Source organism: Schistocerca americana, chromosome 7 (assembly GCF_021461395.2).
Source record: "Schistocerca americana isolate TAMUIC-IGC-003095 chromosome 7, iqSchAmer2.1, whole genome shotgun sequence".
Classification (NCBI taxonomy): domain Eukaryota; kingdom Metazoa; phylum Arthropoda; class Insecta; order Orthoptera; family Acrididae; genus Schistocerca; species Schistocerca americana.
In genome coordinates this window covers 232413630-232428254 of record NC_060125.1, presented here as the reverse complement: position 1 = coordinate 232428254, position 14625 = coordinate 232413630, and the positions used below count along the sequence as shown (strand labels likewise).

Sequence of the window (14625 nt, the reverse complement as noted above, 5' to 3'; positions counted from 1 at the left end):
GGTTTCACATCAACAAACATTACAAGAGGTTTAAGAAATAAGTGAGAGATAAAAATCATAGGACTGACTGGGGATCGAACCTGAGAATTTAGGATTTGTAAATTGGCACTTTACCATTAAACCAGGCGATAGTTAAAAAAACGTGAAAAAATGACAACTCCCCATAAATTCTAGCTAGAAAACTGTTACCTCAATCACATATGTGTGTATACATATATTAACTATTTAATTGGTTTAGACGTGTTACACATATCACTGTTACTGTCCCCAGTTGCCCTAAACCCTTTTATCTGCATCTTTAATTCCTTCATTAGGTGCTCTGGAGGTGCGTGTATGTGGCCGCTTGCCACTACCTGTGTACTTCCTATGTATTAAGATGGGTGACCACTCAGATTTCTGTGTGCTCCGGATGCATTAATGCACAAGGCACTTAGCAGCCAGGTAGAACAGCTGAGTAGCTGCATTCCTGTGCTTTGTGCTCAGTAGCTGTACAACGTTTGACCTATGTGCAACGTTTGACTTGTGTGCATTTGCTGCTGTGATTTTATTTGTGTTAAAGTTTTCATCTTTGTTTTTTTACTGAAAAAATGGCATGCCATTGTGGTTGTACAGAGGAAGCAATCAAGAAGATGGTGACAGGTAATTATACTTTGTACTTAACATCACAGGATAAAAGCAGATTATCGGATGCCTCTGTATAGAGGCCATTTCAGTAGTGCTGCTGGAGAGACTAGTTGGCAAGCTGATACCCACTACATGTGGCTATAAAGCACTCTACAGGTTGTCAGCAAACAACTGTCTTGATGTAAACTGAAATAATTAAACCATTTAGTTAAGTCGTGATTACATCTTGAGACATAATAACAATCAGGTTTAGATCAAAGCTGAAATCAAACAATGGAAAATCCAGGATGGAATGTTACAATATTATGAAAAGGAAAGTTGCTACTCACCATATAGTAGAGATACAGAGTCACAGATAAGCACAACAAAAAGACTGTCAAAAATAAATCTTTTGGGCCATAAAGCCTTAATCAAAAATAGACCCCACACACACACACACACACACACACAGGACTGCAGTCTCAGGCTGCTGTAGTGACACTGTGTAGCCATGTCTACTTTTGACGAAGGCCTTACAGGCCGAAAGCTTTATTTGTGACAGTCTTTTATCGTGCCTATCTGCGACTCAGCATCTCCGTTGTATGGTGTGTAGCAACTTTCCTTTTCATAATATTGTTGAATTAAAGCCGAGTAGCCCACAAACAACATCCTAAATATTAATATGTGGAATTCAAGAGTATTCTATTTTTGATGATATATTGTTATTAAATGAAGCACATTGTTTCATTAAAAAACCACAATAGTTACTTCCATATCTCACAGATAGTTTCGAGTATTAATGACAGGGCAAAACACGCACCTCTCTGCATGCTATAATTTCAAGAAATTTTGTTTCAGTAACTTGAACCATTTATGACAAATGGGTGTTACGATTACATGATACATGCTGTGAGTGTACAGAACAATGGGCACACTGCACGGAACCCTCTTGTACATATAAAAAGCCAAAATATTGAGAATCACTCTGGTTTCAGCTTTGAATACAATTTCCATATGTTAGTTACATTTTATACACAGCAATGAATGACCTAAAATGAGCCATATGCAAAGTCTACACAAAGTTTGTTTTTTTACCCCTGCAGAAAAAATTTCATGCAATGCTTCACTTAATTTGATGCAGCACAATAACTATGATGAATAACAGAAGCAAATTTAATCCCCTATCAACCGAATATCAGGCTGTAAGATATAAGAGAATAAAAGTTTTTCACCACACCATTTTCTTAAAATTGCATAATATGCACAGCCAGCATGTCTGCTAAAGCACGTCGCTAACAGGTCATGTCTGCGCTGTGCATATAAGACAGAGTAACCACGTTGCAGTTCTCTAAGTCACTTGGTAATCTGTCCCCCTGTTACAAAGTGTTCAGTTTGCTGTCATGTATGAAACAAATTACACATGAAATTATATTATGAAAAGGACAGTTGTTAGTCACCATATAGTGGAGATGCTGAGTCACAGATAGGCACAACAAAAAGTGTGTCACAAATTGCGCTTTCGGCCAACAAGGCCTTTGTCGAAACACACACACACACACACACACACACACACACACACACACACACACACACACAAAAAATCACTGTCTCTGGCAGTGAAAGCTTGACTACAAGCAGCAGCGCATGATGGGAGTAGCAACTGAGTGGGGTTCAGGAGAAGGTGGGGGTGGGGAGGGATAGCATGACAGGGGTGCAGGACGATAAAGTGCTGTTAGCAAGAGTGCAGGGACGAGATGGAGAGAGGCTGGGGCAGCTAGGTGCAGTTGGGAGGTTAGACACAGGGCGGGGGAGAGGGAGGTGGTAGTGGAAAAGGAGAGAAGTAAAAAGACAGTGCCTTGGTGGAATAGTGGGCTGTGTAGTGCTGGAATGGGAACAGGGAAGAGGCTAGAGAGGTAAAGAGAATGACAACTGAGGGTTCAGGCCAAGAGGGTTAAGGGAATGTAGGGTATACTGCAGGGGAGTTCCCACCTGCACAATTCAGAAAAGCTGGTGTTGGTGGGAAGGATCCAGATGGCACAGGCTGTGAAGCAGACACTGAAATGAAGAATGTCATGTAAAGGCAGCATGTTCAACAACAGGGTGGTACAGCTGCTTCTTGGTCACAGTTTGTTGGTGGCCATTCATGTGGACAGGCAGCTTGTTAGTTGTCATGCCCACATAGAATGCAGCACAATGGTTGCAGCTTAGCTTTTAGATCAAATGACTGGTTTCACAGGTAGCATTGCCTTTGATGGGGATAGGTGAGATTTTTGCTGGACTGTAGTAGGTGATGGTGGGAGGATGTATAGGAGAGGTCTTGCATTTAGGTCTATTACAGGGATATGAGCCATGAGGCAAGGGGTTCATCCTGGATTTTCCATTGTTTGATGAAATTATCAAAGACAGTTTATGAAACAGAATCAATAAACATGGAGCGAAGAAAATTATTATTGGGGCTTCCAATTACTGCAGAGGTATATATACGACATCAAGGATAGAGTTATCCTTTCCTTTAGATACTACTGTTATGAATGTATGGAGGACAGCAGGTGCTGTGAAAGAACGCTACGTTACTGAAGTGCATCCAAAGCAACATGTCTCTTTTGGCATAGGCTTATAAAATCCTACTAAAGACTCCACAACAGATGAAATTCCTAGCTGTGAAACAATATTGACACACCTTTGTGTTTATCTATGCAGTAATTCATTTCTGGAGAAGATTTAAGGGGAAAAATTTAAGTCATCAGAGTAACTATCTTTATTTTGTATTGGGGTTAGGTAGGTGAAAGCTGAAGATGAAAGTCATCACACCTGGATCTCCAGAATATTCAGCACAGGCGAGCTGGACTGTGCGGCTTAACTATTCCACAGGTAGCGGCTGGAACGCTGTCTCAGCACAGGTAGCAGTATAAGGCGACGACAAAGCCACACTCACCATGGAATGCAGCAAGCATGTCTGTAGCAGTTTAAGTGTTATGATCTTCAGATAGTGGTGTAGTGGTTAGCGTCACTGCCTCTATACCTCAGGTCCCAGGTTTTATTCCAGGCTCAGTCAGAAATTTTCTTCAAACAGGGACTGGGTGTTTATGCTGCCCTTATCATTTCATCTCATTTTCATTGACATGCAAGTTGCTGAAGTGGCATAAAATAAAAAGACTTGTAGCAGGTAGCCAAACAATCCCACAAAAGATCTCCGGCCAATAATGCCATACCATCATTTCATTTCAGGTATAGTAAGCAGTCAGCAACTTTTGAGTGTTTGTTTCTTTTGAGATGGTTATCATCTTAATTCTGAATTCACATTTTGGACGGGCTTACAAAAGGCAAAGATGCCATGAAATTATAGAAGTCACTCACAGATGCTACAGTTAGGGAGAGAGGGATTCCTGTTGCGCACATTGCCTTGCTGGAATTGATACAGTGAGGTATTTCTTGATGAAAAGGTTGTGTCAGGTAACGAGATATTAGGATCTGCTTGGGGCGTACGTAACCAGCTACGGCATCAACCTGGAAGGAACAATTTACAGCTGACCCTAGGACGGTGCACTCCAACTACTGTTAGAAGGGTTAACACTTCCCCCCACTCGCTACTACTCAAGAGAAGAGAGATTTTCACACATACAGTTTAATTATGGGACCAGATCATGGTGTGAAATTGAGAGTCCTAAAATTACAAGTAATTAGCACAGTGAGCAATCTGGTTTAATAAGAAAGTGGAAAAAATAGGTAAATACGGATTATATTAAAGTCACCTTTATCTGTATGTGGCATGATAATGCTTTTTCTGGTAAAATGAGACTAGGTCACCTGTTTCACAGATTTTCAACACAAACTGAAATAATCATCTAATTCCTAAATGCCCTGTTAATTTCAGTAACTCTGAAGGTATGATGCATACACATTCAGTGTTCTTGACAAATTCTACATTACTAGATGATCTGTTTCTTCCAGCCCAGCTCCCTCTTCCTTCTCTTCATTATAATTGTAATTATGTCAAAATCCACTCTGCTCTCTGATCCAATTTTTTTTTTTTCCCCTAAGTAATTCCAAAATCTCGCCGTTGCTCAATGACCAATCATCATTTTTCATATTAAAGTCCGTGCCTCACGGAAATGTACAAAAAAACAAAGTTGGTAATGAATGGCTGGAAAGAAGATTAACAATAAAAGTCCTGTCAATGGCAATGTCATCAGAGGCTCAGCACACACTTTAATATGACATGGATAGGGAAGAAAATCAGGCAAAGAAATCATTCCAGCATTCAACATAAGCAATTTAGGGAAACCGTGAAGTCTCTGGAAAGACACTTCCAGAGGGGGAAGAAGTCTAGTAAATTGAAACTCGTGGCAGCCTACCCAAAATTATGGCACCTCGGATGCGAATGGTTCCTTGAGGTTTTCAGTGTACTACTAAACTTGTACAACATTTTTACTGAAATGATAATCAATATGCTGCTGATAGGGAAGAAAATGTAAACCTTAAATAAATAAATAATAATTCAATGTGTGAGATTCTCTTGCAGGAGTTTTCTTGGGTTTTCTGTTTCTCAAAGCAGTTTCTTGAATTTTGTTAGAATAAGCATGTGAAAATGAAATCCAAACTAAGTATGTCACTAATCTTTTTTTAATCATGTTGAACATTTACACATAATTATGTATTAATGCTTTTATTTCTTTTGTGCTTTTCCCCCCCTGAAGAGTCATGGTCTGCCACTAGGTGTTCAAACTTGTCCTCAGCCTCAGTTTGGCACTGACCATTCATCTGCATCAACATGTGGTTGATGGTGATTCCCACATAAACAGTCAGTATCTGTTGCTGTTTAACACAAGAGACTTACCCTCTCGTAGAAGATGATATGGCCAGAAAGGACTAATATTTTGCACAAGCTCAGTATAGAATAGGTCTTGCACTCCTACTCTCATGTAAATACCGTACGATCAAAGAGACAGGTGGTTGGAAGTAGGAGAGGTGTATGGATGGACCAGAATATTACAGACTAGTTGTGGAGCAGATGCTAAGCATTTAAATGTTAAGAAATGGGGAAGAGCACAGATGGATGATATGATTTGGCTGTTACTGTCAGAAGATATACTGGATATTAAAGGAGATGATTCTTTACAGCCAGTCAATGCTGGGTGTCGAAGATCTGTTTGAAGACCGGGTATGTGGTGAAGTATCTTTCCAGCATATTGGGCTAAAGGTGAGCTACCTATGGATAGCAAGAATTTGTGGGAGAGTTTTCTCTTGTGGAATGGGTGTGCGCTATCAAAGTTCAGATAAGTTAGGAAAGTTGCTACTCACCATACAGTGGAGATGGTGAGTAGCAACTTTCCTTTTCATAATATTGTTACGTTTGATCCTGGATTTTCCATTGTGTGGGGTAAGTTAGGTTGTTTTTTGGTTTTGATATAGGCAGAGGTTTTTATACAGCTATCAGAGATGGATGCTAACACCCAAATAAGTAGTTACACATTGCATCGTGTAGGGACATGTGAAATGAATAGGAGTGTTTATGGGGATGTTGCAGATGGAATACGTTAGCAAGAAACTGTCAGAGTGTTTTGAGAGGTTGAAGAAGCCTCGAGATTATCTTTGAGGTTGCATAGCTCATCATGAATAGTGACAATATTATCCTGGATCTTCCATTGTTTCATCATGAATAGTGGTATTCTGTTGCAAGAGTATGATATCACATCATAAAACTTCTTGCAGTAGTGTCTGGAGTGTTGCTCCAGCTGTTGAAGAACGAGGGCTATGAACTGGGGAAAAAGGAACATGGAATTGCAAACTAGGGATATTTATCGAGGCAACAGAGGTAGCTCATGGATTCCTGTGCTATGGAAATGTATCTTTTAAGAACTAAAAATGGAAGGAATTCCTCTCCCAACATTCTGCTAACTGTGAACTAATAACTTTGTTTTTAGCCACTTTTCAACCCATGTCATACAATCTTATGTGCAACACCAGCTTTCTATACAACATATCTGTCAGTCCCTCAATCTCCCTCGCCACTATCTCCAATATTCCCTCTCTTTCATCTACCTTTGTCCCTGTTTCTATATTATCTCCATTTTCCAATGTATCATTGTCTTAATCCACAGCTTGTGTCCACTTCATATGTCAATGAATATTAATTCACACTGTTCTCGCATATGACTCCCTCACCTCTATTTTATCCTGCTGTTTCAATCCCTTTGTATCATTTCCATGTGCTATTCGAACATTCTGCTACCATTCTGCTTTCCACTTGTTGATTGTCCTCTCTACTGCACTATACAAGGAGTAATTATCTCCAGCCATTCAACTGTTTTTGTTCCATTCAGGACTTTATGTAATTATATATATAAACTTTGTAATGTTTCCCACATCTAACATGATATCTTTAGCAGTGCTGACTCCTTAGTTACAAACTAAACAATATCTTTAGTTATAAGCTAAGCATCTTCAGATTCATACTTTGATCTGCTACCACACTGCCTTTTATATTCATACCTTATTTGTCTTACAATGTGAGCAATAGGACGCTGACAGTGTTATTTTTCTAACAATGAAAGTAACTCTCAATTTGTTTTATTTACAAATACAAAGGGTAATACAGTTTTATTTTAATGTAAGCAATCTCACTCATTTTTTGAACAGTACATGTGCTAAAATGTTCCCCCAAAATTGTGCCCAAATCTTCCTTGTAAGCTGCACATTCTGTATATTACGGAAAGTGTTTATTTTTCTTTGTGAAAGGGTTCAGATGAACCACAAAACAAAAGAAAGTCTGACAATGATGGGAAATGGATCTGGCCAGGTCCTTTTAGTGGAAACGTTCTGGCAATTATCTCAGTCCATTTAGGGAAACCACAGAAAACCTGTATCTGCTGTTGCCAACACTATATTCCAAAATTTGCTACATCACATCACACAATGAGGGTTACCTGAATAGGAAGCAAGTGCAACAGCTGCATACTTCAGTTGGGCCTTTTGTATATTATTATGCCTAATATGAGAACAGTGTGATTGGTCAGTTTATTAAGGAGTGTTTTACAGAATGAATTGCACTTGATTATGCCAGGATAAGTGAGGTCTTGCACAACAACCACTCTGCAAAGATAAAATTTCAAGTGTGTTTGTGACACTTTGACAATATTCATGAGACTTACTTCAACAGTGCCAACACTGTTTGCAAATTGAGTATCAAGAGCTCCTTTTCACGGTGTGCCTCAGTGTCTTGACCAGAAGCAGTTTCATAAGTGTATATTACAGCTAGGGACATCATCGTGACATACAACAATGATGGAACAACCAAGGAATCTTCTTCTCGAACAGGCAATAATTTTTTAAAAAATTATTCCACAACAAACACATGATATGTATTGTTCTACTACTGCTCAAGTGGTATCTTCGGCAAGCACAAAGTACATGCACTTAGCATAAGGGGCAGAAAACACCGATTCCTGGGGCACAGTCTCTAGTTAATTTCTGTAAATTCAACCCTTTTGTAATTATGTATCATCATACATAAACATGGTAAGGATCAAATGATTGCATGAATGTAACATGAAATAATCACAGTTCACTATACTTTACTAACTTAACAAGAACAGAATACAAATAATGATCATACGTTAATTAGAAGTTCGCCACTTTGTGACCTATAATAAAGGTCAACAACACACATCTTAATTAAAGACCCTTTTCTTGTGAAACATTTTCTCCAACCTGTCTTAATAGAAAAAAATAATAGACTGGGACAATGAAAACACTGTAAACATTCCATGCATTCACTGCAAGGGAAAAAAATAGTGTACAATTTTTAAATACGTAAATCAATTTGACAGTGATAAACAAATAATATACCAACGAGAGATAACAAATTTTTACACAGATGTAAACTTGAGAATTATACACCTGAAGAACTGTAATTCACACATTATGCTGCACGTTATTTTACTTTGACGCTCCCCCCCCCCCACACACAAACTTCCATACATACACATGTGTACATGTACACAAACAATTAAATTAATTAACAACTGGTCTTTAAAAATGAAATGTGAACATGTGGCTCATTCCTCTTTTCACACTATACAAATGGAATGTGATATCTTTTGCGGTATCAAGAACTGTGATAAACTGTTCCACATCAGACACACTTATAAGGCCACAATTTGTATAGAGAATACACAGCTCACACGTTAAGTAACTCATCGATGTCATCAAGGACAACATCATCATATGTTGAAATCTCATTTGCTGCTACTGTACCATCAGTCTCTTCATCAGTTTCCAGCAGTTCATCTTCATCTTCCTCTGCTGTCATTTCTTTAAACATTGAAAGTGGGGGGCATTCACCACGAAAATTCTCACGTGACACACCATTGGCTTTCAGATCTCTCGTTGTACTGTCTGGCATTCCCAAACCAGACGACGTTGTTACTTCGGAATCTCTACGTCTTTTTAGTTTGACAACACCAGAATGGGTAATAACATCTGGTGGTGCCCTGGGTGGAGGTTTCCTCCTAAGTTTTTTTGGAGGGGCAGAAGTCCTCTCGAAATCTGCTAACCTCTTATACTGCACCTCACTGCTACCTGCTTCACTGCTCTCTGTTTCCTCCTCAGTCACTCCTCGTCGACCACGTCGTATCTCTTCAAGAGTGAGCACTCTAAACGTGGAAGGATCTGACGCACCTTCAGTCCTGCGAGATATCTTGGAACGCAGGTCACTCGGAGCTTGTGGCGCACTCCCTCCTCCATCGTCTCCGTAGCCATAGAACGCAGCAGACTCAGCCTGGATACGTTCTAGTCTGATCTCCTCCAGGGTCTTAACATGCACCTTCCTCTGTGGCTTCTTGGTAGGGGTCGTGGTAGGAACACTTTCATTGTCTGACTCTGCAAGAACACGCACAATAGCAATATATTAGCCAAAATCTGAAATTTTGAACTTTTCATCTGAAAAGATTTTTCTCTCTTTTGGAGAGGCAATATTGCCAAAATCAATCATTAGATAAGAAATGGCTTTATTTTACTACTTTGGTGGCATTCTTGCAGATCAGCAATTATTTCATACATACAGTTTTTGTAAACATGTTTATTTGTCACTTATTATATATATTTCCTGCTGCAGCAGGACTGGTACACAATTTCTGCTCAGCAATAAATAAAAACTGAATAATATTGAAGATCAAAACAATACAGTCGCAGTATTACTTTCCATAGTAATGAAAAACAAAGAAACGTTATTCATAAATTGTGTTCCATTTTAAACTATACAATAAAATCTGAATAAATGAAGCAGCCAAATGGAATAATAGTGCCTGCACTAAAATGGCAGTACTCTGCAGCTACAGAAGCAGCAACTTTATATACACATGAAATCTCATAAAAAGACCATTATTGCAAAATTTTCAGATGGAGATGTCACAATAAATAGAGTCTTCAAATTGACAAATTTTGATGATTAGTACATATTAAGAAGGATGAAGGTTGAACACAACAACCTAACCTATACCACAAGGTGATAAGTAAAATGCAACACAGAACCAGGAATCACAAATGCTAGTCATATTTTAATATTGTGTATTGACCCCACAATGCAATATAAATATCTTTCCACTCCCTAAATTCAGTAATTAATAATAATCAAAAGCACACATTGTGGCATTGTAGCTTTCTGCATACACATGCACCACAGACAGACAGGTGAGAACATCAGTATATGCTAGCACTTTTCTAATAAACATTTATAAATTATTGCACACAACTAAAGAGACTGGGTATTATACGTTAGTTGTACAAATTAATATCACTGTGGCGTACTTTGGTTATTAAGTCAGTTCTCACCACCAGGAAATACAATAAACATTCATCTCTACTTACAATATGACATGTTAATGAATAGGCAATTTCATTATGAACTCTCACATTACAAAAGATAATAATATAAGCATACTCTACGTTAATATGCTTCAGGATAGTTCACTGCCATAGAGCAGTTTCATACTTCTCAGTTTTGTAGTTACTACTCAAGTACAAGATTCATGAAGAAAATGAATTCTCACAAATATGTGCACTAAGTCATTAAAAGACCCAAATAAACTGAAGTGGATAGCAGCAGAAATTAATATTTTAACAACTAAGCAGCAACAGTTCTGCACACCGATTAAAGATAGCTAACAAAGACATAATCTAGAGTGAGAAACTCATGGGATCAATATGTAATACAGGATTGTTGTTAATATCAGCTGTATTACTTTTATGTTCAATGAATGATTCCACTTTTACTGTAACAATCATGAAAACTTATTATTCTGCTATTTTATTTTTTCAATTGCTGTTAACAGTGCCTTGCAGATCTGTTTCTAAACAAAATGGAGTAATACAACTGTAACATGGTATATGGATATTGAATTTTAACATAATAATTAACAATGAAGCTGACTCAACGATTTCACAATATTACGTGTAATAATTCAAAATCACAATCCAATAGGAAGGCATTTCCTGAGTATTAAGAGTCACAGATCTATTTCCCCCCCCCCCCCCCCCCCCCAGCAAACAGCACTCAAGTCTGAGAAATTTTCAGAATATTAGTATCGTGTACTGCAGGAACTTGGCAAAATATCCTGGCTGCATTGGTATTACTGAATTGCACAAAGAAGAAATGCACAGGATAACAGTCCGAATCGTTTAGTCTGAATATAAACGAGTTCTCATTTCTAAACATATTTGTCCAACATGCTGCAACTAATAGTACCAGTGCAGTAGTCTGATAAAAAAATAAGAAGAAAAGGACCATACCCACAACTGAATATCATTTGCAATTAGTTATGTAAAAAAATTAACAACCAGTCTTGTCAAAGCACATACTTATTGCCATGGTAAATGAGCAAAATTACTTGAAAAATTGAGGAAAAATACGGTATGATCGAAAGAATTAACTATGTTCTCCTAAAGCAAATAATCAAGCTTTCATAACATTTCAAACATATTAGAAACACAATTAAACAAAAAGAAATAAAAGATCTGATAAACATATACTCTTACAATGTCAAAATAACACATTTATAATTAGATACATATCATGTTATAATAATTACTCAAAAAAATTTAATTCATGACTTCATTGCTTTATGTTATAATAATTATGTAATAACTCAGCATGACAGCAGTGTTAAGATTAAAATGATGTCACTTCTGAAACACGGATCATGTCCAAGTTTGGAGACAAATAACAGAAGATCCAACATTTTAATCTACACACAAGTATTACAGAGACCAGTAATACTGTAACATAATAACATCAAATAACTCAGAAATATAAATGCTTTTACATGTGGACTGAAAAAATGTCTCCCCCCCCCCCCCCCCCCCCCACGCACGCACGCACGCACACACACACACACACACACACACACACACACACACATGGAAAAACTACACTCAACAGGCAGACACAAACATGATGAGCAAATAACTGTGTAATGTCAGAAACACAATCTCCCCCCCCCCCTCCCCAAGTACACACACAGACAGACAAATAGAGATAAATAAGCATGGGACGGAAAAGCCAAACAGAAAATCAAAAATAGTCTGCCTTACTATGTGGAACATAGATCTATGCCACTTATAAAAATGTAATTCAAACAACACTTCTCCCTACACCATAGGTGAAAAATACAACCATGTTTATCAAGAACCAAGATGATTGATTCTCACAAGAATTAAGAAACACTAACCCTCTGAAGAAAACACAGAGAACATCAAGTGCTGGCACTCAAGATTCAACTGTTGAAAACTGAAGGATGTATTCTCAAAATCAAGATGTTAATTGCGGACAGTCTAATAGAGCCGCATACCTTCCTCAAAGTTGACTACAAGAGGATCAACAGGTGGACTTCCGTATCCAGCAACACTGTCACTTGCACTTCCTGGCTGCTGCTGTTGTAATGGAACAACAGGCCTGCGACCACGTCCAGCGCCCAAAGATGATGCATCTGCTTCTGTTGTTGTGGGCAGGACTCCTCCAAGGCGGTCATTGTTGCTATAGCCAGTGCTCACTTCACCGGGTGCTGTGGACCATATGAAAGGACATCAATATTATCATCACCATAGTCCCTTACATGTGTGAATGACCTACCCTTCACATATAAAGCGAAGATGTTAATTTTTCTAGAAGACACAAATCTTACAATTAAGCTTCTCAGAGATATAGCAACAGAAGAAATTGTTAATGATTACTTCAAATGACTGAAGTCATTCTGTGCAAATAAATTTTTAATAAACTAAGAATGAAGTACGTTCAAGTTCTCTACAAGCTCTTCAAGGTCCGAGCATCTATGCCGCGAAAATCTTTACTGGAAGAAATACAGCACTTTTCAAATTGCTAATTTCAGTGAATTCTCATCTTCACATAATTTTTACCTTCAGACACAATTAATAAACGGCTTACCTTATCAATACATATATAAATTTAAGTTCCCTCACCACATTTTTTTTTCTATATCTCAGGATAATCTGAGAAAATAATATAGGGATTTTAATACGGTTTTCACTAACAGACAGACTCATTCACAAGGGAGGTTTGTGGGCACAAGAGAAAGGCAAAGACTGCCCAACTGCAGCACAAAGCCAACACAAACTACCACATTTCCTAAGGGACCTGTGTTACATGATGTATCAGATATTAATTTGATGAGAACACTTTTTTTTTGTATAGAGTGAATGTTTAAGGAGTGTGAAACAAAAGACAACTGGGACGTATCTCACAGAAAATGTAGCTCAAGCGAAACCAGCAGTGCAGTTGGGTGAACTGGGTGGCAACGTACGCAGTGGCTCGTAAACAAAATTATTGCTACATTGGACAACTGGCCCACCTGGAGGTACTTAGCTGCGCAGAGCTGGAATAGGTCACTAGCTTTGTACATTTCCACTTGCTATTACTGCTACATCGGACAGCTCGCCCTGCTGTAGATACTTAGCTGTGCACCAGCTGGGGTAGGTCACTACTTGCTATTACAAAAGTACTTTCAATGGCACCATGTCACTATGACAGAGAAGGGGAGCGGGGGACAGGCAGCAAAGAGTGACCATTGCAAATAATATGTAATGCTCACTCATAGTCAATTCCTAGTCATCATTTGAAGGAGTACACTTGCATTTACTGAAACACATCATTGAGCACAATTTGAGACTAGTGACAATGTTCATATTTACAACATTAAAAGAAATAAGTGGCCCTCATTACTTCCTACACAGTTGTCAGTTGTGCAAAAAGGTGATCAAAATGCAATTACAAAATGTTCATCATTTGCCCAATAACATTCTTCTGGCAAAACTACTTACTCTATAGACAAATTTTAATTAAAAACTTGCATAATATCTGATACAATAAACACAAATTTATAAAGGCAGGCACTCACTTGCAGCTGAATTAGTTCTACTTTTAAGAGTGGTTGCCTTTCCTCATTTTTGTTTATTGTCTCCATCCACGAATTTTCATTGTCATAATAGAACATGCATGTAGGAGTCAAAGACTTTTACTTTACTCTAAAAGTTAAGTGCATTTCAAGACTAACACTATTAGTGTTAGACAAATATGTTCATATTTGTTTTTAATAATATGTGAATGGTAAATCTGTAGCCATACACACAAAAAATGATGTATACATAACTTGCAAACTGACTCTCACCAAATCATATCGATAGAAATTGTGTAAATGATTTCGGAAATATGGAATTATGTACCTATCTGCAAGACTTAAGTGACTCCTATTCCATTACAAGCACTGTATACCCCGTTTGAGTTGATTACATAATATTAACTTTATGAAAGAATCTGCTGCTCTATATGATATTATCATAATTTTTTCAACGATCACCTACAGGGCACACAATCTTTCAATGCTACTTCCTCTACTTCACCTAACTTCAGAATACCCAAAGCATTGCTGAAAGCCACTAGAATATACCAATGTAATAGCTTTTCTGAAATTTTTTTTATTAAAAAACCAACATGGTTATATTTTTTCCCTC

At 37.9% G+C, this 14625-nt stretch overlaps 1 protein-coding gene across 2 annotated transcripts in view; it reads right to left on the bottom strand.

The window, feature by feature from the left end:
• Window positions 1-8160: 8160 nt before the first annotated feature.
• The window catches only part of LOC124621996 (zinc finger CCCH domain-containing protein 11A-like), a 64531-nt gene continuing 58066 nt past the window's right edge, over window positions 8161-14625 (bottom strand). For both annotated transcript variants that reach the window (XM_047147541.1, XM_047147540.1), the window contains 2 exons: window positions 12450-12662; window positions 8161-9483 (listed from right to left, as the gene is read on the bottom strand). In XM_047147541.1, the coding sequence (XP_047003497.1) occupies window positions 8783-9483; window positions 12450-12662 (914 nt within the window). In that variant the 3' untranslated portion in view covers window positions 8161-8782. The remainder of the gene's footprint in view (window positions 9484-12449; window positions 12663-14625) is intronic.